Raw genomic sequence first — 23553 nt, 5'->3', positions numbered from 1 at the left:
TCATGACCACTGATCAAAGCCCACTGATCAATGGCCATGAGTCCCATTCACAGAGAGTTGGGGAATGGCTGCAATCACAGCATTGTAAGATGGTGACAGATGTACCCTTAGGCCCCCTCCTCGATTCAGAGATGGTCTTTCCCTTTTCATGTAAATGGCCTCCTTGACTCCGCCCTCAAACCAGCGTTCCTCCCTGTCCAGGATGTGTACATCCTCATCATTGAAAGAGTGTCCACTGGCCTGTAGGTGTAAATAGACTGCAGAGTCCTGGCCTGACGAGGTGGCTCTTCTGTGTTGTGCCATCCGCTTCGCCAGAGGTTGTTTGGTTTCCCCAATGTATAAATCCTGGCAATCCTCCTGGCACTTAACAGCGTACACTATGTTACTCTGTTTGTGTCGGGGGACCCGATCCTTGGGGTGGACCAATTTTTGGCGCAGCGTGTTTTGGGATTTAAAACAAAAGTTGTTAGGTTTCTGTTCTGTGCCTGCCCTAGTCCCACTTTTCTGTGTTCCTTCTGTCTGTCCATGATGTTATTATGTCTGCTCATGAGTCTGTGTCTGTTAAGTTCTGTGTCTCGTCAGTTTAATCCACGTCAGCTGTTTCTCCCAGCTGTTTCTTAGCTCTGTTTACCTCTTGTGTTTAGTGTCTGCCTCTTCCCCTGCTCGTTGTAGCGTCGTACCCTCACTTTCACAGTGTGTTCTGTTTGCCAGCCTGCCTGCCTGTTTAGTTTGTTTTTTATTCTCAGTTTAATTAGTTTTTTGTTTAGTTGCTTTCCAGCAATAAAGCTGAATATTTTGAGTTACGTTTGCCTCCGTGAGTCCTGCATTTTGGGTCCTCTCTTCCTGCCTGCACACAGTCATGACAGTTTTTAAATAAAACATATTATTATTAGTAGTAGTAGTAATGTAACCAGTAGTGTAAAGAATTACTTACTCCTGGGAGTAATTAAGTTATGTACTGCATTAATTTTAAGAATGACTTTTTTGAGTAATGACCCCGACACGGATCACAACAAAGAGCAGAAATACCTCCAACATCCACAGCATGTCAATCATGTGCATGAATGTAATGTCTTTGATATGCTGCTCAGAGATGGTGGTGACTCTCATAATGGAGTCAATGAAAACCAAGAAGTAATATCGATAATGGAATCCGATTCGCTAAATTCTTATCAATTCCCATCCCTAAGACTATATTGAAAAGCAGAAGATATTTTTATTGTATCCGTCTGAAGTAATTCTAGTTCTTCTGTCGCTAAGATGACTGAAAAAATGACTGCCCTTGAATTTGAAGTTTAAATAGTTCTCTAAGGAATTTGTAGTTTTCAGAAGGTATGGAAGAAGTGTTGTGACAGTTGTTCGCTCTCTGTCTGCAGCTCAATGTTTCCTGCACTCTGAAGATGCCTCCAAGAAGATGCCTCCACCTAAACCCAAAAGGAATCCCAACACTCAGCTCAGCACCTCCTTTGATGAGTGCTACATCCGTAACCATGGCAACAAGAAGTCTTCCTTGCAGTGGGACAAATCTTCATCCCAAAGTCAGAGTCCAGCATCCAGGGACACGGACGATGAGGAGCCAGTTTACATTGAGATGGTGGGAAACATCCTGCGAGGGCTGAAAGGTCAGGAAGCAGAGGAGGACGACCAGAACGAATCGGTGTACGAGGAGATGAAGTACCCAATGCTGGAAGACTTTCTGCAGGACACGAATGCTGCCATCATTGACCCTGAAGCTTGGTCATCCCGCGGATCACTCTGTGACATTCCTCCACCTTTCCCAAATCTCCTGACTCACCGCCCACCACTGCTCATCTTCCCACCTGCCCCCGCTCAGTGCTCCCCAAACTCAGATGAGTCCCCCCTCACCCCTTTGGACGTCACACGCCTCCCCATGTTAGAAAACGTCTCCTACAGCAAGTCGGGCAGTGTTGAACAGCCGCAGAGCTCCACTCACTACCGCAAAGAACGAGACCGGGACGTGCCCTCCACTCACACCATCACATCTTCTGGTCGCTCCTCAGCTCCACCTCTCCCCTCCAGCCTTTACAAGTCATCCAGCACCACACACGGTGGTCACGGTTACCCCCGCAGCCAGTCAGCATGCCCATCTCCTGTCAGCATGGGACGCTCGCTAACACCTCTGAGCCTGAAGAGGCCACCACCGTATGACACCCTGATGGCAGGAGGAAGTATGCCTCGCTCTTCATCTTCATCTTCATCATCTTCACACAGGGCAGGTGAAGGAGGGGCTAAACTCAGTAACTCCTCCTCCACACATGGGTCCATGCAGAACATGTCCGTGAGGTCACAGACTCCAACAAGTCCACTAGACGAACTCAACAACCTGTTTGCATCAGGTAGACAGGTGATGAAGAGGGGGTCAGGAGGGAGGAAGAGCAGGGAGGGTGAAGGTAAGAGAATTGCAGAGTATTGCATCAACACCATATTATAATACCTGATGCACATCAAGGACAAGGTTTGGTTTTTGGGGGTGCTGGGGGACTACAAGTCAGAGCACGTAAACCTGAGGTCACATTCACAATAATGGCCCACTCCTTTAACAATGCAAACTTTAAACCTTAATACAATTTCAGCAGGTGAGACAAATAACCCTCCACCATACAGTTGTTATGTAGGGGGATATCATCCACAGAGACCAAACCAGCTTGTGTGTCTGGCTGTAAACATGTTTGTTTCTGCTGTGAAGTTTTAACATGGAAATCTATGGGGGCTGACTCACTGCTGGAGCCCCTGCTGGATGTATGAGGAACTGTAAGTTTAGGGATTTGAGCCTTGGCTTAATTTTAGTCCCAGAGGTTGATGACTGGTTGCTATTACCCAATGGTCCTCATTCACACGTCTGAAAGAAAAGTATATTAAACAGTTTTGCAAACTGTTGTGTAACACTGATTACACACTGCAGTTTGTTATCTCAAATACAAAGCAAAACCCAGTCAAACCATGTTCATTATATTGAATTGAATTGAATTGAAATTTTTATTTCAGTCAACAACAACAACAACAGATTATAATTTTACATAAAAGTACTCAAACAGTAACCGCAAAAGGAATAGGCTGAAGCCTTGTGGCTTATAATTATCCTATCCCTTACCCCCATAGAAATAATCAAATCCTTAACCAAGAAAGTAAATAGCATTGATAAATAAATTACATAACAGTATCAATAAATTAAATCAACACAAAATTTTTAACAAACCAAATTTCTATAACCTTGTATAATACAAATTTTTAAAATCTTCCTGAAAAATGACAAAGAAAAACACATCTTCAGTTCATCATTAAGTCCATTCCATAATTTCACTCCCAAAACTGACACACATCTATACTTAACATTGGTTCTCACTTTAGGTATTTCAAACTTATAAGACCCCCTCAAATCATATTTTCCATCTCTTAGTTGAAACATACTTAAAATACAAATTGGAACATTCTTTTTCATCACTCGATATATCATTTCTAAAGTTTTAGAATATATAATGTCCATGAATTTTAACATAGATGATCCTACAAAAACTGGTTGGTGGACTCCCTATAAGCAACTTTATTTATTATTCTAATAGCTCTTTTTTGCAATTTAAATATTGAATCCAAATATGTTTTGTATGTGTTCCCCAATAAAGGCAGTTCTTATTCAAAAAATCTCTTGTTTTATAAAGAATAGAAATAGACTTGGATAATTTCCGTTTCACATGTTCTATGTGGGGCTTCCAACAAAGTTTATCATCAATAATTACTCCTAAAAATTTTGTCTCATTTACTCTTTCAATTTCAACATTATTTAAATTCAATTTTACTTTAATATTACTTTTACTACCTCCAAATAACATAAATTTTGTTTTACTTTCATTCAATGATAGTTTATTAAATACAAACCATCTATTTAACTTCATGAGTTCTGTTTCCACTGTTTTCAGTAATTTCTTTATGTCTTTTCCAGAGCAAAATAAGTTTGTATCATCAGCAAACATCACATATTTGAAAGTATCACTGGCTGTACAAATATCATTTATATAAAGTAAAAATAACTTAGGTCCCAAAACAGATCCTTGCGGAACTCCACAAGTTACTTTTCTAAGTTTAGATTTCATGTTATTAATACTCACATATTGGAACCTATTATTCAAGTAACTATTTAACCAAAATTGTACAACACCTCTTAAACCATACCTTTCACACTTCTGTAAAAGTAAAGAATGATCTATCGTATCAAAGGCTTTACGTAAATCAATGAACACACCAAACTGTTTTTCATCCACAGCCGTTGCAATATTTTCAATAAATTCCATCACAGCTAGAGATGTTGAGCGATTTCTTCTGAACCCATACTGATGATCATTCAATAAATCATATTTATCAATAAAAGAATCTAGTTTGTTTGCAAATAGTTTTTCAAGAATCTTCGAAAATTGAGGCAGTAAAGATACCGGTCTATAGTTTGACACAATCTGTTTATCACCAGTTTTATATAATGGGATCACTTTGGCAATTTTCATTTTATCTGGAAAAATTCCAGTTTGAAATGATTTGTTACAAATATATGTTAACGGTTGAAGGACACTATGAAGAACTTCTTTAATTAGCGACATGTCAAGGTCGTCACAATCCATGGATTTTTTACTCTTGAATTTACTCACCACTTCTACAATGTCACTCTCAGACTCCACCAAGAAACATTGAGCTACATTTACAAGAAGTAGAATCTACTTCATCATTTCCTCCTGGTACAGAAATCTCTTTTGCCAAGTTGGGACCTACATTAACAAAGTAATCATTAAATTCATTAACTATGCTCTCAATATTCTCAATCACTACATTACCTCTTTTTACAATACGTGTTGGAGAACATATATTATATGTTATAGGTGTACGATAAATGCAGCTAACTAATATGTTTTTAGATCTTTCAACCTGAATTTCAATGGTTAAACATTCCATCAAGTTATCAATCACAGCAGTCATATTGTTAACAACTTTACATTTAAGATACGAAAAAACAAACATAGCAACACCTCCTCCTCTTCTATTCTTCCTATTTTGCCAAAACATTTCATAGCCCTCTAGTCCATCTTGCAATTCTTTGTCGTCATTCAACCATGTTTCTGAAATTGCTACTACTGCAAACTTATTTTGGAATTGATCAAGATACGCTTTGATTTTAGAAAAATTACTGTAAAGACTCCGACTGTTAAAGTGGATTAATGAAAAACCTTTTATCTTGGGATCCAACTCTTCCCCATTATAATATTCACATGTCATATCAACATTCTGATAGAGGTGGATATCTGGATCAATACTATTGTCCAACTCATAAAATTTATAATCATGAGATCCAAAATATTCCATTTTTTGCCTTTTTTTTTTTTTTTTTTGTTCACACATTCACATGCATAGTTATTTTTCTCACACTTATCAGATATTGTTCATATCACAGTCAGCAACACAATTCTTTTCTACACTGAACTCTATTTCTTTTGTTTAAATCTCTCAAGATCTGCAATGTCTCTGACAACAATTACTTTAGCTTGTTCTGGTGTCCCATTAAGTCTTATGAATACCTTACAGTTCCTGGTCCAGGTATCTTGGATGTGCCTTTCCTTCTTCAATAGTCTTGCCTGTCATGCAATTTCAGCATTTCTCTTGGTGAGATGCTCATTCACATATACGCCGGTTCCCTTTAACCTCTTTCCCATCTTTAACAGTTCAACTTTATATTTAATACAAATTAAGTTCAGCACGTTGAAGTGTCCAGTTTATCTCCCACTCTAAAACTGTAAAGGATGATAGAAAAACAGTGTTTAGCTTGTGCGTCTTTATTTACACTAACACCCGCCAGCTTTCCTGAATGCCTCCTCGGTCCCTAATGGTCTTTGGGTCAGCTGCTCAGAAATATAATGAGTATAATAAATAAATATAAGGACAGGTGAATCTGATAAATCGACTAAGAATAAAAAATCACTCATTTGTAGTCAAATATGAGAGAATACTCAAAGCTGTCATTACTTCATTCGGTCTCCAGAGAGACTCTCTAGGGAGACTGTGTTGCCATGGTGACAACAGTCAGTTTACTTCAGCTCAATTAAAATCAAAATTGAACCTTCAGGTTAAGTCCACAAGATGGTTTTTTTTTTCCAGTTTCTCAGATTAACTATAGATAGATATGTCTATATCATTGATTTACAATATTTAAACACCATATACAGTTGTGTATGTGGTTTAACCAATGTGTATACATTTTAACTGTAAATATGTGAGTACAGCTACTGTTACCCAGATCTGCTGAATGGAAAGTAGTGAATGTATTTAGCCAATTTTACCTTCAACTGCACTGGAAAAACACTGCTAAAACTTTAATTGTCTAATTCTATTGTATTGGGTATAATGGCATTAAATTAACCGAATATATGAACAACAGACAGTGACTATAGTTATTTTCTGCTAACAGTATCTTAATTTTTTACATATTTACAGCACCTAAATCTTCTAATGTACTGGTAGACAACCTACCAATGCATTAGACATTTAGTTAGTTTTATCTGGGTGTACTGATAGCATAGAGTTTTATTTTTTAACAGCTACCCTTTAAGAAGTACATCTCAGTCTTCGGTACTGCTATATCTCCATGGTGCAGCTAGGGCATCACATATTTCACATTAGAAAAATCACACAGCACACCAACAAACAAAAGGCATATTGATAATTTCCCCCACACACCAGGCATTGTGGAACTGGCTCGGTTTGTCCCCAGTTTACCTTCTTTGCTTTCTTCTGACCACAGCTCATGCTAGGGCCTTCATCTGGGTTGGGGTTTTCTCCAGGACCCAGGTCAGACAGATGACTTTTTCTTTCTTTTTAAAATGTTTATCTTTGCTATTAGGTGCTGCATTGTTTTATTCACAGCATGAGTATTATGTAATTTCTTCTTCGTCCTCTTCTGTTTTACTGGCAGTTGGCAACTAATTTATTTGGGGAGGTAGTTGTACTGCCCTCTAGTGGAAGTTATATTCTTGGATTTGTTGGATTTAATGGTTTTGATTCTCATTATTGTTTTCTGTTTATGTTATAGTCTTAGTTTATAGTACTTAGTTTTCTGTTACTTTGCACTCCGTGTGTTCCACATCTAGTTACTCTTGTCTCTGTGCTCCATGTTCGCCCTGTCTTCTCTGTCTGCCGTGTCTCCTTGTTTAGTTGGTGTCTCCATGCCTGTCTTATATTTCCTGTTTTACTTTGAAATTCTTGTGTCCTGTGTTTCAGTTTTGCTTCCTCCCTGTTTTGTTATGTCAGAGTCCCAGCTGTGTTTCCCTCCTGTTTCCCATTCCCTCGTTACTGCCTGGTGTGTTTAAGCCCTGTGTTTTCTTCTGTCCATTGTCACGTCATTAAATACTCCCTCAGTGCTATGTGCACCCTCTGTGATGCTCATTCCCATTGTTGCTTCTCGTCAGTTCGTAGTTTCTAGCTTCTTTGTTTCTAGTTTCCTGAGTTCTTAGTTGTCTAGCGTCTAATTATTATGCTGTGTTCCTTGTATTTGGTGTTCGAGTTTTTACAGCGCAATAAAAGCTGCCTTCTTTATTTCACTCCTTGGTTTCTCGTGAGTCCTGCATTTGGTCCTTCATCCTGCCTGCCACACAGCAAACCTTCACAATCTTGCCTGATTTTCATTTCCCACACTCACAGTATACTGTATATTCCTAGATGGCAAATTTACTCCGGACCGGATCTGGCCCAGATGTACCGTAGGCTCTGTAATGGATCTACAAACTGGTTCCGAATCAGAGTCCACTTGCATAGCAGAATGGATCAGAACCAGATCAGGATCATAGATCTGGAGCAAATCATTTCTTGTAACAGCTCATCTGGCCAGGATTCACTTTGGATCTGTTTATTGTGGCTTGTTGCCGTTTGTTGTGGTCAGCAGTCCAGAGCTGACCACAACAACAACTACTACTACTGAGTATAAGTTAACATTGTACCTTCTAATATCTGGTTAGAGTGTCTTAAAAATCACACTTTCTCTCTGATAAACAGTTTAATTAAATTCTCACACCTCATGAGAGTTTATTTACGAAGTGTTGGAGCTCCACTTCAAAGAAAGTTTTAATGCCTACTGACAGCTAACAGTGGAAAAAACAGCAGTTACTGTCAAAAAAAATTCACCTTGTGACATGGACGGTTCTCACTTGGAATATTGAACACTTGATATAACACTGACCATGAGCAGCACAGCCACTGCGCAGTAGTCCAACACAGTGGTTTACTATGCATTTTCATGCAACATTTGAATAACACAAAATTAATAGTTTCATAATATGAAAATACTAGTGCTGTCAGTGTAAATCTCATTAAAATGACGCCAACGCCATAACCGCATTAACGCGGCAACACTCTGTTAGCAAGTTAGCGCATTAGCGTTCCGTGCGTGGGGCTGGGTGGCACTAATGCATTAACGAGCTAACCATGCTAACGCAGCACAATGTCACCCTTCTCAATGTTAGGACATGACCATTTCTGACGAGCTTGGAGTGTGTGTAGATACTCTGTTTTCCAGTGTCTCCAGAAGTGGTCTGCTAGGTGCTGGACTTGCTGCCATTGCTGCTTGTAGAGATCCTTCTCTGTAAACTTCCCAGGTGGAGGTGGTGCGCTTGCCTTTTGTGTAAGGAGCATAGCCGGGCTAAGTATTTCAAGTGAGTCTGCATCTGAAGAGACAGGAACTACAGGCCTGGAGTTAATAATAGCTATTACTTCTGCCAGTAGAGTGCAGAGTACTTCGTGTGTGAGATGGGAACAATCTGTGTGCATTAGCATAGAGTCCAGGAACCTCCTTGCAACTCCAATCATGCATTCCCATGCGCCACCAATATGTGAGGAGTATGGAAGGTTGAAATCCCATGTACAACCATGATTGTTCACATACCTCTGTACTTTTGAGTATTTTACTGCTTTGTGGTACTCAAGTTTGTTACAGGCGCCAACAAAATTAGTACCACAGTCAGAGTGCAGTTGTATTCATGGGCTCCAGATAGCAAAGAAGAAGAAGAGACAGTTAATGAAAACATCCATGGACTCAATCACTTTTATGTGAACAGCACGAGTACTTAGATAAGTAAATATCACTGCCCAGCGCTTATTGTAGGCTAGTCCTCCTTTTGTGTGCCTTCCAACTACATTCCAAGGCCCAAAGACATCCAGGCCTGTGTAAGTAAAGGGGGGAGAACTACTAAGTTGTTCCTCTGGCAAATGCGACATCTTCTAGCTCTCAGTTCTGCCTCGCAGCTTCCGACAATTGACACATTCATAAATAACACTGCCTATGCATCTTTTGCCACCTATCAGCCATATTCCAGCTGCTCGAATCGCACCCTCAGAGAAACTAGCTGTCTGCACAGAGCGAATAATAACACTCTCCTTGCCTTGGACAACTGTGGCTTTGAACACTGATGCCATCCTTTGCATTCCTTGGTGATTTGGGTCATGGACTGAAAAGAATGTGCAATGTGAATAAGTGTGGCAACTGCTCTTCACAAAGAGTTCCATGAAAAAAATTTCTCAAACCTTTCTGGAGTGAGTTTCTTTTCCTCTTCCTTACTGGCACAGCAAGTGACTCGTGGCCAGATCTCTTTATCCGAGTCTGGTTCAACAAGACTGAAGATGTCTTGCTGCTCAGCAGAGCTTTTGTATTGTTCATTCAAGATCGCTGGTCCAGTCAGCTGGTTCGTATTAGTGAGCTGAGAGGCTTGGATTGATCTTGACGCATGATCTGCTGGATTATGTTCTGTGGGCACATATCGCCTGTCATGTCTGCAGTGGCAGACGAGTGGAGGTTGAAAGTAGGACCCAAGATGCAGGAAGTGTCAGATGCAGGTGAACTTTATTAAACCAGTAAGTAAAACAAACAAAAACGTAGCAGGCAAGAAACAGAAGCTAAGGAACCTATACTGGGAGAAGTCCAGAAACAAACCAAAACAGACCACAAAATCAAAAACACAGGAACACAAGAAAACCGAGCCAACAAACAGTTCAGGGGGCCGACCCGGAGGCCGACAGCGCAGGAATCCCAAACAGTTAAATTCAGCAGGCCGACCGTGCGAAAAGCAGTGGCGGCGGCACAGGCAAAGTAAGTCTGGAGGCCGGCGACGTGGAAGGCAGGGGCGGCGACACAGGCGAAGGAGGTCCGGAGGCCGGCGACGTGGGGAAGGGAGCAGCGGTTATGTAGTTCAGGAGGCTGACCACGGCGGTGTTGATGTCCAGCCAGTGGTCCAGAAGGTGGCCCGTGACGTTGAGGAAGTGGCCGTAGAAGAGCCGGGCATGCTGGACCTGGATGTACCGTCTGAGCAGGATGTGCACCAGATGACGGCGTGGCGGCAGCAGGACCAGATGAGGCAGCTACAGGCGACAGCATGGAAGCCACAGGTGGTTGCGCTGCAGGTGACAGCGTGGGAGCCGCAGGTGGTGGCGCTGCAGACAACAGCGTCGGAGCCGCAGGTGGTGGCGCTGCAGGCGACAGCGTGGGAGCCGCAGGTGGTGGCGCTGCAGGCGACGGCGTGGGAGCCGCAGGTGGTTGCGCTGCAGGCAACGGCGTGGGAGCCACAGGTGGTGGCGCTGCAGGCGACGGCATGGGAGGCGCAGGTGGTTGCGCTGCAGTTGACAGCATGGAAGCCGCAGGTGGTGGCGCTGCAGGCAACAGCATGGGAGCCACAGGTGGTGGCGCTGCAGGCGACGGCGCTGCAGGTGACAGCGTGGGAGCCGCAGGTGGTGGCCCAGCAGGCGACGGCGTGGTAGCTGCAGGTGGTAGCGCCGCAGGGGGTGGCACTGCAGGCGATGGCGTGGAAGCCACAGATGGTGGTGCTGCAGGTGACGGCGTGCAAGCTGCAGGTGGTGGCGCTGCATGCAGGCTGGACGGGCCCCTCTGACCCTCCAGCAGAGACAGGCACAAAAGCAGCAGGCACAAGGTCCTGTGACAGACACGAAGGTGACTGAAGCTGCGCAGGGCACTGACTCTGCCCAAGCAGTGCTAACAAGATGCAGTTCTAAGTGAAACAAACAAAAACGTAGCAGGCAAGAGACAGAAGCTAAGGAACCTATACTGGGAAAAACTAAGAAAACACCGACCTGAAACGGGGATGCAGGGAGACGCAGGAAGATAACAGAATGGGATTAATTGGACATAATGAGACAAGGGGAAGCAAAACTAGAAAAACTGACAAGAGAAACGGACCTGCAAAATAAAACAGGAAACACACCGACAAAACTCTAAACACACAACTTAACACAGACTGGGGAGAGAGAACTTGAAATGTGGAACAGGAGAGCACAGAGGACACAAAACACTAGGGATAATCACAAACAACCCAAAATAAACAAAACCAGCAATTCAAAGCTTGCTGTCGATTGTTTGGCAGAAAGTGTTCATCTTCCACTGATAATGCAGGCTTCTCATCATCATTTGTTCTCCTGAAAACTGTGACTCCAAGGGAATCCACCGTTCTGCACCGCCCAACAGCCTTGTAGGGGACTATGTAATAACCTCAAATCAACCCTTTCTTTGAGGTGAACATGGCATTGTCTGAACAGTGAAGGTCTTCCATTTTCTAAGACATTTGTCTTGAAGCTGCAGACTGTAGGCTGGACATTCCCTAAGCATTCCCACCAGGACCAAACCAAGATCCAACTTTTGTGCAAAGGGTGCGTTGTCAGAGCCATTAATCTGCTGTCTGACTTTGTGGACCCTAAGAAAGTCTCTGCCAAACAGAAGTAGAATGAAAGCGTCCCCATCTATAGCTGGGATTTCAGCAGCAATTCTTTTGAGATGGGCATAGTGGAAAGCAGCCTCGGGTGTTGGGATTTCCTCACGATTGTCTGAAATGTCATTGCATTCAAGCAGAGTTGGCAGTGTGAGGCTGATACCACCATCAAGTGCCTCAACCTGATAGCCATTCGCTCTTCTTCCAGAACTCTCTCTAATGCCAGCACATGTCTTCAAAGTGTAGGGGAATGCGTCACCTTGAATGTTGACCAGGTCAAAAAATCCTGTCCTTGCTAAAGATCTGTTACTCTGGTCGTCGAGCATATCATCATCGTTGTCGTTTATATAGCACTTTAAAAATGCAGCAGGCAGACCAAAGTGCTGAACAACACAAAAAGCAAAAGCAAAATATAGTATAAAATAATAGGAGGGATGTCAGTTTCCTGCCGAGTTAAAAGTCAGGGGATTAAAATAGGTTTTCAAACTGGACTTAAAGACCTGCACTGAAGACACTTGTCTAATATGAAAGGGAAGGTTGTTCCAAAGCATCGGAGCCGCAATTGAGAAAGCTCGATCTCCTCTGAGTTTCAGCCGCAACTTAGGGACTGACAACAGCAACTGATCAGCTGAACGGAGCGAGCGAGTAGAAGTATGAGGCTTCAACAAATCGGATAAATAAACAGGGGCCAGACCGTTTAAAGATTTAAAAACCAATAAAAGGACTTTAAAACTGATCCTAAAAACAATAGGAAGCCAATGTAGTGAAGCCAGAACCAGAGTGATGCGGTCAAATTTCCTTCTACCAGTTAAAAAAACGTGCCGCCGCATTTTGCACTAATTGCAAGCATGACAGGGTGCCCAACCCAACCCCTCTAAAAGGGAATCGTAATAGTCAAAACGTGAGGTAATAAAGGCATGAATAACAGTTTCCAAATTGTGTTTGGAAAGGAAAGGCTTGACCTTTGATAGGCATCTGAGGTGATAAAAAGCCGATTTTACCACCCCATTTACATGACCATCAAAGGTAAGTGTGGAATCAAAATTCACACCAAGATTTACGATTGAACTTTTCAGATGGGAGGTCAAAACACCAAAATCAGCATCTGGAGAAACAATAGAGCGGTGCGGGCCAAATAAAATTGCTTCCGTTTTATGGTCATTAAAATTAAAAAAGTTATTTGCCATCCACAGATCCACAACGTCACTGAGACAGTCAAGTAAAGATTGACAGGGAGAAGTATCCAGGTGCATAGCATACATCATGACAGCATTTTCACGCTGACGTTTTGGATAGACCTTGACGAGACATATTTTAGAGCAGGACTTTGCTGTAATGTTGCTACCACAAACATCAGTGCACAGGAAGCTCACAGCAGGCGATGATAAGGCATCCTGCTTTCCTTCCTCCCCGCTGTCCTCTGCTGGAGTGTCTAAGGACTTGGTTATCCATAGTGGTGGACCAGGATATAATGCTGTATTGTGGCTGTCGCTGTTGCACTCATCACATTTTAATGTAGCTTTGCAGGTGCGGGCAAGATGTGTGGATGATGATCAGCATCTGAAACAAATCCCTTGCTCTTTTAAGTAGGCTTTGTTCCTCAATAGTTTTGAATCTAAAGCCACAGCATTTCCTCTGTGGGTGAGGCTTGTTCCTACATAGCAGACAGGTTTGGGCTGGATCTGGTGTCAAGCCGGCACTGCTGGCTGACTTCTGGCATGGTAAGTGGTATGTCATCCAGATATGGGCCAGGCCTGGCGTAGATGGGACTGTTTTTGTGATGGCATGCCATATCTGGCCTGATTATGATTTGGAGTATGTGGCCCAGGCTCATAGAAAACAGGTCTGGGGGCGGGTCTGGCATCAAGCTGGTACTTCTGACTGACTGGTGTCATGGCAGGGTGTGTGTCAACCAGATGTGGGCCAAGTCTGGCAATGATGGCACTATTTAGGTTTCTCTTTTCCTATTTTTGTTAGAAGACCCAAATCCCATGTTGCAATACTATACTGCTATGGTAGCCAATGTTTCAAATGCAGGTTTGACAGGTTAGTGAGTGTACACTTTATCCAAAACCTAGTGAGGGTTTACTCATATTTACCACTGGGTGTCTGCAGCTCAGGAGGTAGAGCAGGTCACCTACTGATCAGAAGGTTAGTGGTTCGATCCCTGGCTCCTCCAGTCTGCATGTCAAGAGTGTGAATGTGTATGAATGTAGTTAGGAAGCACTCAATTTAGGGAAACTGTGTGACTGGGCGAATGTGGCATGTTGTATAGAGCACTTTGAATAATCCGGGAGAGCAGAAAAGCGCTATATAAGAATCAGTCCATTCACTGTCTGAACAGAGTTTTGTCATGTTACTTTTGCACTATTATGTTCCAGCACATGTTGATTACATGGCTTGATTAAGGTACACATTAGGCTGACATCTGGGGCCAGAACTGAAACTGTTCTGGGCCAGCACAAGGCCAGCAATGTGTCTGCAACTGGCCTTGCACTGGCCCATGTGTGGGCCACCTCTGGCAAACCAGATCCGGGTCACCAAAGGGCCGTCATTCTTTACGGTATGTGGGCCATGTGTAAGCACATTGTATGGGCCAGATCTGGGCCATACCAGTTTTGCTATGTGGATTATGGATGGGACAATATTTATCTGGTTCATCTTTAGCTGTTACCTTCGGATCTGCAGCTGAAGAGACAGTAGTCTCTCTGGTTTCCTGAATGTTGCAAGCTTTAAGAAAGGCCTCTCTAGCTTGGGAGAATAGTTGCTTGGAAGTGCAAAGCTGGGACCATTCCCTGTTTTAGCTTGGTGGCAGATAAACTGAGTAAAGAGAAGGGAGGATAGGATGCATGATACTCTTCCTTATACTTGGATCCTTGAAAAACCCATTTGTCCTGCAAGCTGTAAATGGTAAATGGTAAATGGCCTGTATTTGTATAGCGCTTTACTAGTCCCTAAGGACCCCAAGGCGCTTTACACATCCAGTCATCCACACATTCACACACACATTCACACACTGGTGAATGTGTGTGTGAATGTGATGGCAGCTTGTCTACAATGGGGTCAATGCCGTGAGCAGTGTCCAGGTATGACAAACCTGGAAGATAGTCATCCTCCTTAGCTGATAGTAGCTTCATTAGAAGATCACCAAGTTCTCTGAACTTACGATTGTCCTTCTTTGAGATTTTAGGAAAGCTGTCCAGTTTCTCAAACAAAGAACTTTCTATGACCTCAGGGGCACCGTAATATTCATCCAACCTGTCCCAAGTCATTTTTAAGGCTGCTTTAAGGCTGGGTTGCCTACCTGAACTGCCCTCATATGCCTCACATACTCTGATGACTCTTTCCCTAGCCATTTCAACAGCAAGTTTAACTCTTCAATGGCTGTAAGGTCTAAATCCTTTATTGTGTTAAGGAAAGATGACCTCCATGCTCTGTAGGTTTCTGGACAGTCATCAAATTTTTATAAACCAGTACTCACAATCTCTTTCCGTGCTAAATACTTGTCAATGCCATGTCCATCATACCTGCAGACTCTGGATGCACACTCTTCGTCGGTGGACTAGCTGCATACCGCGGAGTGACAGACCTTGCCCTTTCCTGACATTTGTCACTATATGGTTCCTGCAGGGTTGCCTCTTTTTTAATATGGGGAGACGTTTGTCTTGTAGTTGGACAGGTAAGTTGTTCTTCGGCATCCAGTTGCGGAGAGTAGGAATGCTGTTTAATACTTTCATTGTCCTCCTCCTTCCAGGTGTTTTGAGAACATTGCGTCGTAAAGCAGGTGGGGTGCTCTGGGTTCCAGACATGTGCCAAGTGCAACGTCGTTTCAGATTGTTGCCTAAGACGTGTGGCCTGGTCCCTACCATATTCACATACACGTTCGTTCAAAGTTTTGCTGAGTGGCTTTTTTTACTGCAACGCTCCTCACCCAGATGTTCTGCTGCTACCTCCAATATCTCTGCCTGGGCAATGGCAGCTGCAGCCTCTTTTCCAGATGCAGGACATCTAAATTAGCCTCCAATCTTGCTTTGTCGACTTTGATAGAAATTTCCCTTTCTGCAAATGTTGCACGTGCTTTTGCAGCTTCTACTAATGGTCTTGCTCGTGCTGCCTCAACACCTACAGATGATTTTGATCAGCGTGTAGAACTAGAACACCGGGAAGTTTAATCTTTAACTGCTTCATCTTCAATGCTCAGCGATTCCTTCAGTGAAGGTGTCACAGCCTGGGCCTCTGACCCAGCGCTCTGAGTTTATTTTTGTATTCTTCTCATGTTAGCTTTGTGATCACGTGTTATTCCTATTTAGTTTAGGTTAAAGGCAGCCATTATTTATTGTTTCCTTGGTTTCAATGTTTGGATTCTTGTCTAATTCATCATGTGTTTTAGGTCTGTGAGCTTAGTGTTGTCATGTCTAGTTTCTTGTTTTATTTTGAAGTAGATCGCGTGTTCTGGGTTCATGTGGTTAGTTTTTTTCTCCCCTGTGTTGTCATTATGTTTGATTCTAGTCAGCTGTGTCCTCATGTGTCTCCACTTCCCTTGATCGCCTCATGTGTGTATTTAAGTCCTCAGTCTTCCTGTGTTCAGCGTTGCGTTGTCTGTCATCTCTCAGTCATAGAGTGTCATAGGTTTTTGTCTTCACTGTGTTTCATAGTTACTCAGTGCTCATGGTTTCTTCATACTTTTTTCACTGAGTTTCAGTCTTTTAGTTACACAGTGTTCACGTTCCTCTTTGTTTTCTTAGTTTCATCTTTTGTCTGCAGCCAGCTAAATAAAGCTCGCTTTTGGTTAAAGTCACGTCACGTCTCCTGCAACGCCTCTCTCTCTGCATCTGCATGTGGGTCCTGAAGTCAAAACACTCCGGCGCACCCTGCCATGACAGAAGGGCTTCTCCTACATTTTTTGTCCATGTTCTCTGCAATCTGCTGCAATAGTATAGTTTAGCCAGCTGGGTATTCGTCTTTTCACTGTACTGCTCTCCTTGTGTGTGTGCGTGTGTGCGTAGGTACACAATTCAGCAGCCAGCCAAACTCCATTCAAAAGGATACGGGAGTCAGGATATAGCATCCAAGCTCCAGGTGACTTATTTTACATTGCACTGCCATACACCATTGCATCACAGTGAAAAGACAATGCTTTTGAAGGCATAAACAAGAAAGAGGATTGCAGCAGACAATTACAGGAACCCTTCAACATATGTGAACCTGGTTACCCCAACTAACATGGCTGACTTCCTGTTCTTGGTCAAAGTGCATGCACATTAACAACAATTTACAAGGCCCAGTAGGGGGCACTAAACTCAAGGCAGAACTGACTTCCCAGCCCATTGTTCAGTTAGTGGTGCTAGTTTCAGTCATTGTACAAATGTCCTGTTTATAAGGTTTGAACCTGCAGTCAGCTGAGACTGAAGAAGTCGCCCGATCCTGATGAAATGTTTCTCCCACTGAAACGTCCAGATGAACAGAATCTACTCTATGGGAGTTCCTCACTTGGATAATTGAGCATCAAGACAATTACATTTAATTTTTAAATTACAGTTCATCTAATGCCCCTGAAAAGCTCTTAGCTTTAATACCATTTCTGAGTTAGCTCTCATTCTTTTCTCTTCCTGGAAATGCAGCAGCTGTATCTTTAGCTAGCAACTCACTGCAAAGACTGCACACAAACAGTTTGTGTGTTTGCAGATATTTGTTAAACTCATAAAAACATGGCATTTGAAATTACCTGACACTTAAAAAAAAAGTTACTCCCTTTATGCTTGCTCCTCTTCTATACCACTATCCAGATGCTGAAGCACCACGGACACTGCACCTGCAGTCGCCCCGGCCCCCTTTAACTTACACCTCTGGGACATTTGAAATGTGGTGCTCAGAGATTCCAAGTGCTCTGACACTCAACTCCTTTGTAAGGATGGATGTGGGTCTCCTATGGTGAAAGTACATCTTAACATGGACAACAAAAAGATCACAGAGTTATTCCTTGAGATAAAACAGACTACATGCCATAAACGAAAGAGCAGGTCAGATGCACTTGTCTTTCACACCAACTATCTGAATGTTCATTGGCAGAATAAATACGACTTTAGTCTTTAGTCTTTAGGCAGGGGTGGAATATATTATATAGTATTTTGTATATAAGAAGAAGTGGACTGCAAATAGATAAGCTGCATGGTTTGGTTTGATAATAGGTTTATTGGGTCAAGGTCTGATGCCACAGGAACTGAGTGTTTCTTTACTTCCTCTGCAGCTTCTTTTGCTGCTGTAGACAAATACCAACAAACAACATACAACTGCAAAGTGTATATCTCCCCTTACCTTAGTCTTGAAGTGCATATTTATGTCTTACTCTTCCTATATTTATTGTTGTTCTTTTGCACTGAATGAACTGGAGCCTCATCATCTCGTCTCTCTATATACTGTACTGTATATGGCAGAGATGACAATAAAGTTTATTTTGACTGACTCTTCAGGACTTACTGAGTTGATGTTGTTGTGCCTCTGTAGGAGATGGCAAGTCCAGACATGACAGTAAAGACAGAGATGGACAGTCGAGTCCGGTTTCCAGCAGGATGGGGAGGTCATCTGTCAGTCCCACCATGATGCTGACAGGAGGAGGAGGTGAGTCAGAAAGCAACATCAATGACTTCATGTTTAAGGAGTTTAACTATGAAGAGAAGAGAAAGGTCTGCTGAACTTTGTGTCAGTGTGTCTTGAGAGAGAGAGATGTTTTTTACAGTTGTAGCACTCCAACTTCACGCTGCCATTTACAGAAACTTCAAGACAGGTAAAATCAGCTGAAGGACCGTGTTTTCTCTGATATTTTTATGTGCAGCATGTTTTCAGTGTGATAGATTTTGTATGTGCAGCTTGTTCCTGAAAGTAGTGACTGAAGCCCACTTGGTGAGAGTTGTTTAATCAGCCTCAATAAGCAAGCAGAAGAAGACACTCTGCCTGTCATTTGGAGTTATTAAAAGATATGGAGAAGTTCTTAAAACACAAAAGTGAAGATAAAAGTGACACTGGAAAATATAGAGCGATGGAGAGAGTACAACCATGCAGCAATTAAAGCTTGGAAGTACTCACATTACTTTGAGTTTGATTCTGTAAAAAGTGACAAAAACATTAGCGTCTGCTGTTCACTCTGCGTGGGAAGAAAACTTCTTTCTACAGCGAAAAATTAAACTTCAAATCTGAGCGCGCAGCGAGCACGCTGCCATGGGAATGTGACATTCACAGAGAAACCCCCGGATCCCCCCACTGACATGACCGCTGTGGGCAAACCTCCACCCGCCCCACTCCTGCTAAACAGGTGACAATAGATTTAAGAGCTGCTGAGTCTTTGATTTTATTTATTTCTGCTGTGTTTTACTTTCATCTATTTGAAAGAGTGTAAACACAAAACATGATTTTATTTTATGTGCTGGAATATGCAGAACATAGGTTTAAATGTTAAACAAATTTCTTCCAGTCAAAGACTGTTACATATAATTTAATTTTGCTTGATGCATAAAGTTAAAAGATTAAAATTAATGAAACATTTTTAAGAAGAGACTTTTCCATTTGATTCAGTTTGATATGATGGATTAAAAAACAAATTTCCCACGTGTGGGACTAATAAAGGTCATCTTATTATGGAGAAAACAATAGAATTGGGCTGGAAGGTCTGTTGCTTTATTACATATTCAGGTTGGGTATCATGTTTTTAAAAAGTAACTGAGTAATAAGTTACTAATTACATTTGAAAATAAGTAATCAGTAATGTAACAGGATTAGTTTTTTGGAGAAGTAATCAGTAATAAGTAACTAATTACATTTTTTTAGTAATTTGAACAACACTGGTCATGAATGGTGCATTGCTTCTGGTTTTTGTACATTATTGCTGGGACAGCAGTTTACATGAAGACATGCTGTTTTGTGGAGAGCTACCAACACGAGCCATGACTCAGGAGAGTTTCCACTGCATTGACAACTACTTATGGGGACTTCATTTTTCTGGCAGTGGGGTAAGGTGTGTCAGCTACTAGCTCCTGCTTAACTTTTTTTATTTTACTTCCTAATCCCCACTTTGCTATTAGACACATATGTTTTGGGGCCTTTAATAAGTGTGACACTGAAAAGACGTCCAAGGTAAGAAGACAAACTGAGAAGAAAACTGCTGCTGAGAGTGGTGCTAGTGCTGGCCTAGCAGAGGATGCTAGTGCTGCCCTGAACCCGGCGCTTGTCGCCTTGCTTGAACAGCACAGAACAGCCATAGCTGCAGATTTTAAGCCTACATCTTGATGTAATTAATGGTAAGCTGGACAAGATGGACTAAATGTGAAGGGGGAGAGAGGGGGAGAACAAACTTTTCAAAACTAAACTTTCTGACCTGGAGAGCAGAAGCAGAGGGCCGAACATTCGTCTGGTGGGTTTGCTGGAATCAGTGGATCTGGGTCCACGACGAACTGAGTACTGTGGACACAAGCTCCAGTTCTAAAAGGACTACAACACAGACTTCGAAAATCAGCAAGCCCAGTATAAGGATGTTATGGCTGAGTTGTATAGAGGAGGCCTCCAACCCTCCCTAATCTTCCCCGCCAGACTTCGGATTACTCTTCCAGATGGAAATAACCGGCGACCGGAGTCAGTTGATGAGGCTACCCGCTTTATTTAATCCATTGAGGGAAACCAACACTCTCCATCCTGAGGTGGATATTGTAGCCGGTCAGTGCACTCACCTTAAATCACCAGTATAATAGGTCGGACTGGCCTGCGCGGCACCCTCGATCTGACTGATACTGTACAGCCGTGCTGTTAGTATAGTATTGTGTTCTTTACTGTTCATTTTAAGGAAAACTTGTTTGTTGTGTGGTTGCTTTGGTCTTGTTGTGTTTTGTTTCTCTTCTTCATCACCTTTAAATATGGGCCCTGCTTTAAGTTTAGGGGTTAACGTTTAATGGTGCAGGTACAAGGCGTACGTGGTAGTGGTACGGGGGAGTACTTAGCTATTATGGGAAGCAAGCAGGGGCTTAGGCAGTTGCTGTTCAATGCAACCTGCTGGGGTAATATTGGTTGGTTATATTGGTTGTGGCATGTTATTGTACTTTATTTCTCGGGTGGGGTTGGTTCTCATGTTTTTTTGTTGTTGTTTTTGGGCTGTGAGTTTGTGAGAAAGCCCTGCAGGTTGGATCCATTGTTGCTCACAGATGAACAATTTGTCTTTAATATTTCTTCTAAAATGAAAACTTTTCTTAGCGAGAATGGAAGACCTGGTATGCCAAACAGGACGGTATGGGAGGCTTTAAAGGCGTTCCTGAGAGGAGAAATAATTTCAGCGGCAGCATCTCAAAGACAGTGTGCACAGTGGGAGCAGAGGCTTATTTCAGACCAGATTATGAGCATCAACAGGCAGTACGGTCAATCACCATGACCGGCGCTGTACAAAGAACACCTGAGCTTACAAACCAAACTCACCCTACTTTCAACTCAGCAAGTGGAAGGATGTCTGATTAGGAACAAGAGTGAATTTTACGAACATGGTGGAAAGACTGGTAAGCTTTTGGCTAATCGACTGTGCGGCATGAGGGCTAAACAAATCATAACAGGAGTGATGACTACAGATCAGAAGGCGATTAATGACATTTTCTCTTCATTTTACTCTAAATTATTTACGTCAGAATCTACAGTAGATGTAAAAGATTTGCATGACTTCTTTGACTCCATCGATATGCCTTCGCTTCCTCCAGAACTCAGACGAACTCTGGAAGCCCCCATTAAAAAACAGGAAATTCAGGTGGCAATAGCGTCCATGCAATCCGGGAAATCTCCAGGCCCTGATGGATTTTCTACACACTTTAATGAAAAAAAAATCTCAGACAATTTGGCTCCCTTCCTTTGCCAAGTTTTCACAGAATTGCTTGACTTTGGGGCACTTCCTTCATCACGTTACCAGGTCTGTATAACAGTGTTACAAGGACAAGGACCCGACTGACTGTGCTTCTTATAGGCCTATATCTCTGTTAAACACGGATGTTAAAATTCTGTCCAAGCTACTGGCACACAGGCTGGAAAAAATTGCTACAATTTCTCCCGACCAAACTGGCCTTCTTAAAAATCAACATTTCTTCTTTAACATACAGCAACTTTTTAATATTATCTATACCCCCATGTTGTGGCTGAATGCTTTATTGCTATGGATGCAGAAAAAGAATTTGGTAGGGTGGAGTGGGAGTATTTGTTTTTTACTTTAGAAAGGTTTGGAATTGCCTCCCAGATTAAACTGCTTTATGCTAGTCCCACGGCGTAAGGGGTAACTAACTGTCACTACTCTGACTATTTTGGTGTATGTTGTATGTGCGACAGTACCACCTTGACCTGGCATCACCACTTTGGGTCACCATGGAGTCTTAGTCGAGCAGAAAAATTTCTCTACCCACAACTTTGGGCTCATCGCTCCCTCTGGCCCTGCCTTTACCCTAGCCTAGCAATCATAGAGTAGTCCAGCGGTCTTAGAATCTGGTCTCAGTTTAGGAAGAGTCTTGGCCTCCGGGCTTTAGAGCAGGGCAATATGGCCAAAAATATTTATCACGATATATATTTGAAAATTTGCAATAACGATATAACTGACGATATAATTGATGCGAGACAAAATACAACTCCACAACTTTACTAGCGCAAAAAAACCCCATCCATTTATTTTCACTTAAACCAGCAGCTGTTTTTTATGTGCATTAAAGCTATATAAACATTTAACAGTGCAAATGCAAATTCCTTGCTGAAAGTTTAACCAAAAGGCATTTCCAGTAGAAATGGGCTGACATATCCTGAGCATAACCATGTATAATATCCACTGCAGTTAAAAAGAGGTGCTTTGCTACATTAAACTGCAGTGTGCCAAATAAAAAAGTCAAATACGTATTTTTCGGACCATAAGCTGCACGGGATTATGAGGCAACAAAGCAGTCAGATAAATCAAACTTTATTCAACTCATTCTTCTTGCTTCCTCCACTTCTGTACCATTGATTCATTAATGCTGTATTCTATCACAGCTGCTCTATTCCCATGTTGTTGCAGTATATTAATGACTAACCTCGTATTGTGGATGGATTATCTCAGTTGTTCTCCTGACTGAAGTTTGGTCCGTTTACAGCATCCTGCCATGTGATTGCATTTGTCTCTAACCATCAGGAACCCTCACGTTAACTTTTAGCGAGTGGAAAAAAGTTAGCGTTCATCCTGCAGCTTCACCGTTTATGTTATGCTAACATAGCTGTGTCGCTAGCGATCACGTAGCACATCATTATATACCAAATCAAATCAAATCAAATCAAATCACTTTTATTGTCACATCACATGTGCAGGTACACTGGTACAGTACATGTGAGTGAAATTCTTGTGTGTGAGCTTCACAAGCAACAGAGTTGTGCAAAATACAATAATGTAAAACAAGCAAAATATAAAAATGGCTAATCTAAAAAGTAATAAATATATGTACAATATGTAAAGGTATATACATTACTGAATGTGTATACTAAATATGTTTTTCTACGTGTGTGTGTTTGAGTGTGTATATAGTATGTATATACATGTTTTACAAATGAAATAAAGTAAACAATAAAATAAGATATATAAAATATACAGAGGTTGGTATGTGCAAAACAGTGGTATTTATATACAGTATGGAGTGCATAATGTTGAAGTTCCAGTAGTGAGGGTGAGGTGTCTATGAAGTGTTCAGCAGTCTGATGGCCTGATGGAAAAAGCTGTCTCTCAGTCTGCTGGTACGGGACTGGATGCTGCAGAACCTCCTTCCTGATG

The 23553-nt window shown here is 42.2% G+C and overlaps 1 protein-coding gene across 2 annotated transcripts in view; it reads left to right on the top strand.

The window, feature by feature from the left end:
• The window catches only part of nyap2a (neuronal tyrosine-phosphorylated phosphoinositide-3-kinase adaptor 2a), a 47101-nt gene that overhangs the window by 6606 nt on the left and 16942 nt on the right, over positions 1 to 23553 (top strand). For both annotated transcript variants that reach the window (XM_063493255.1, XM_063493256.1), the window contains exons 5-6: positions 1377 to 2411; positions 18261 to 18374. In XM_063493255.1, coding sequence (XP_063349325.1) covers positions 1377 to 2411; positions 18261 to 18374 — 1149 coding nt within the window. The remainder of the gene's footprint in view (positions 1 to 1376; positions 2412 to 18260; positions 18375 to 23553) is intronic.

The sequence above is a fragment of the Pelmatolapia mariae genome, linkage group LG14 (assembly GCF_036321145.2).
Source record: "Pelmatolapia mariae isolate MD_Pm_ZW linkage group LG14, Pm_UMD_F_2, whole genome shotgun sequence".
Lineage (NCBI taxonomy): Eukaryota > Metazoa > Chordata > Actinopteri > Cichliformes > Cichlidae > Pelmatolapia > Pelmatolapia mariae.
Note: the sequence above shows the minus strand (reverse complement) of the source record. Positions and strands in the feature narration are given on the sequence as shown.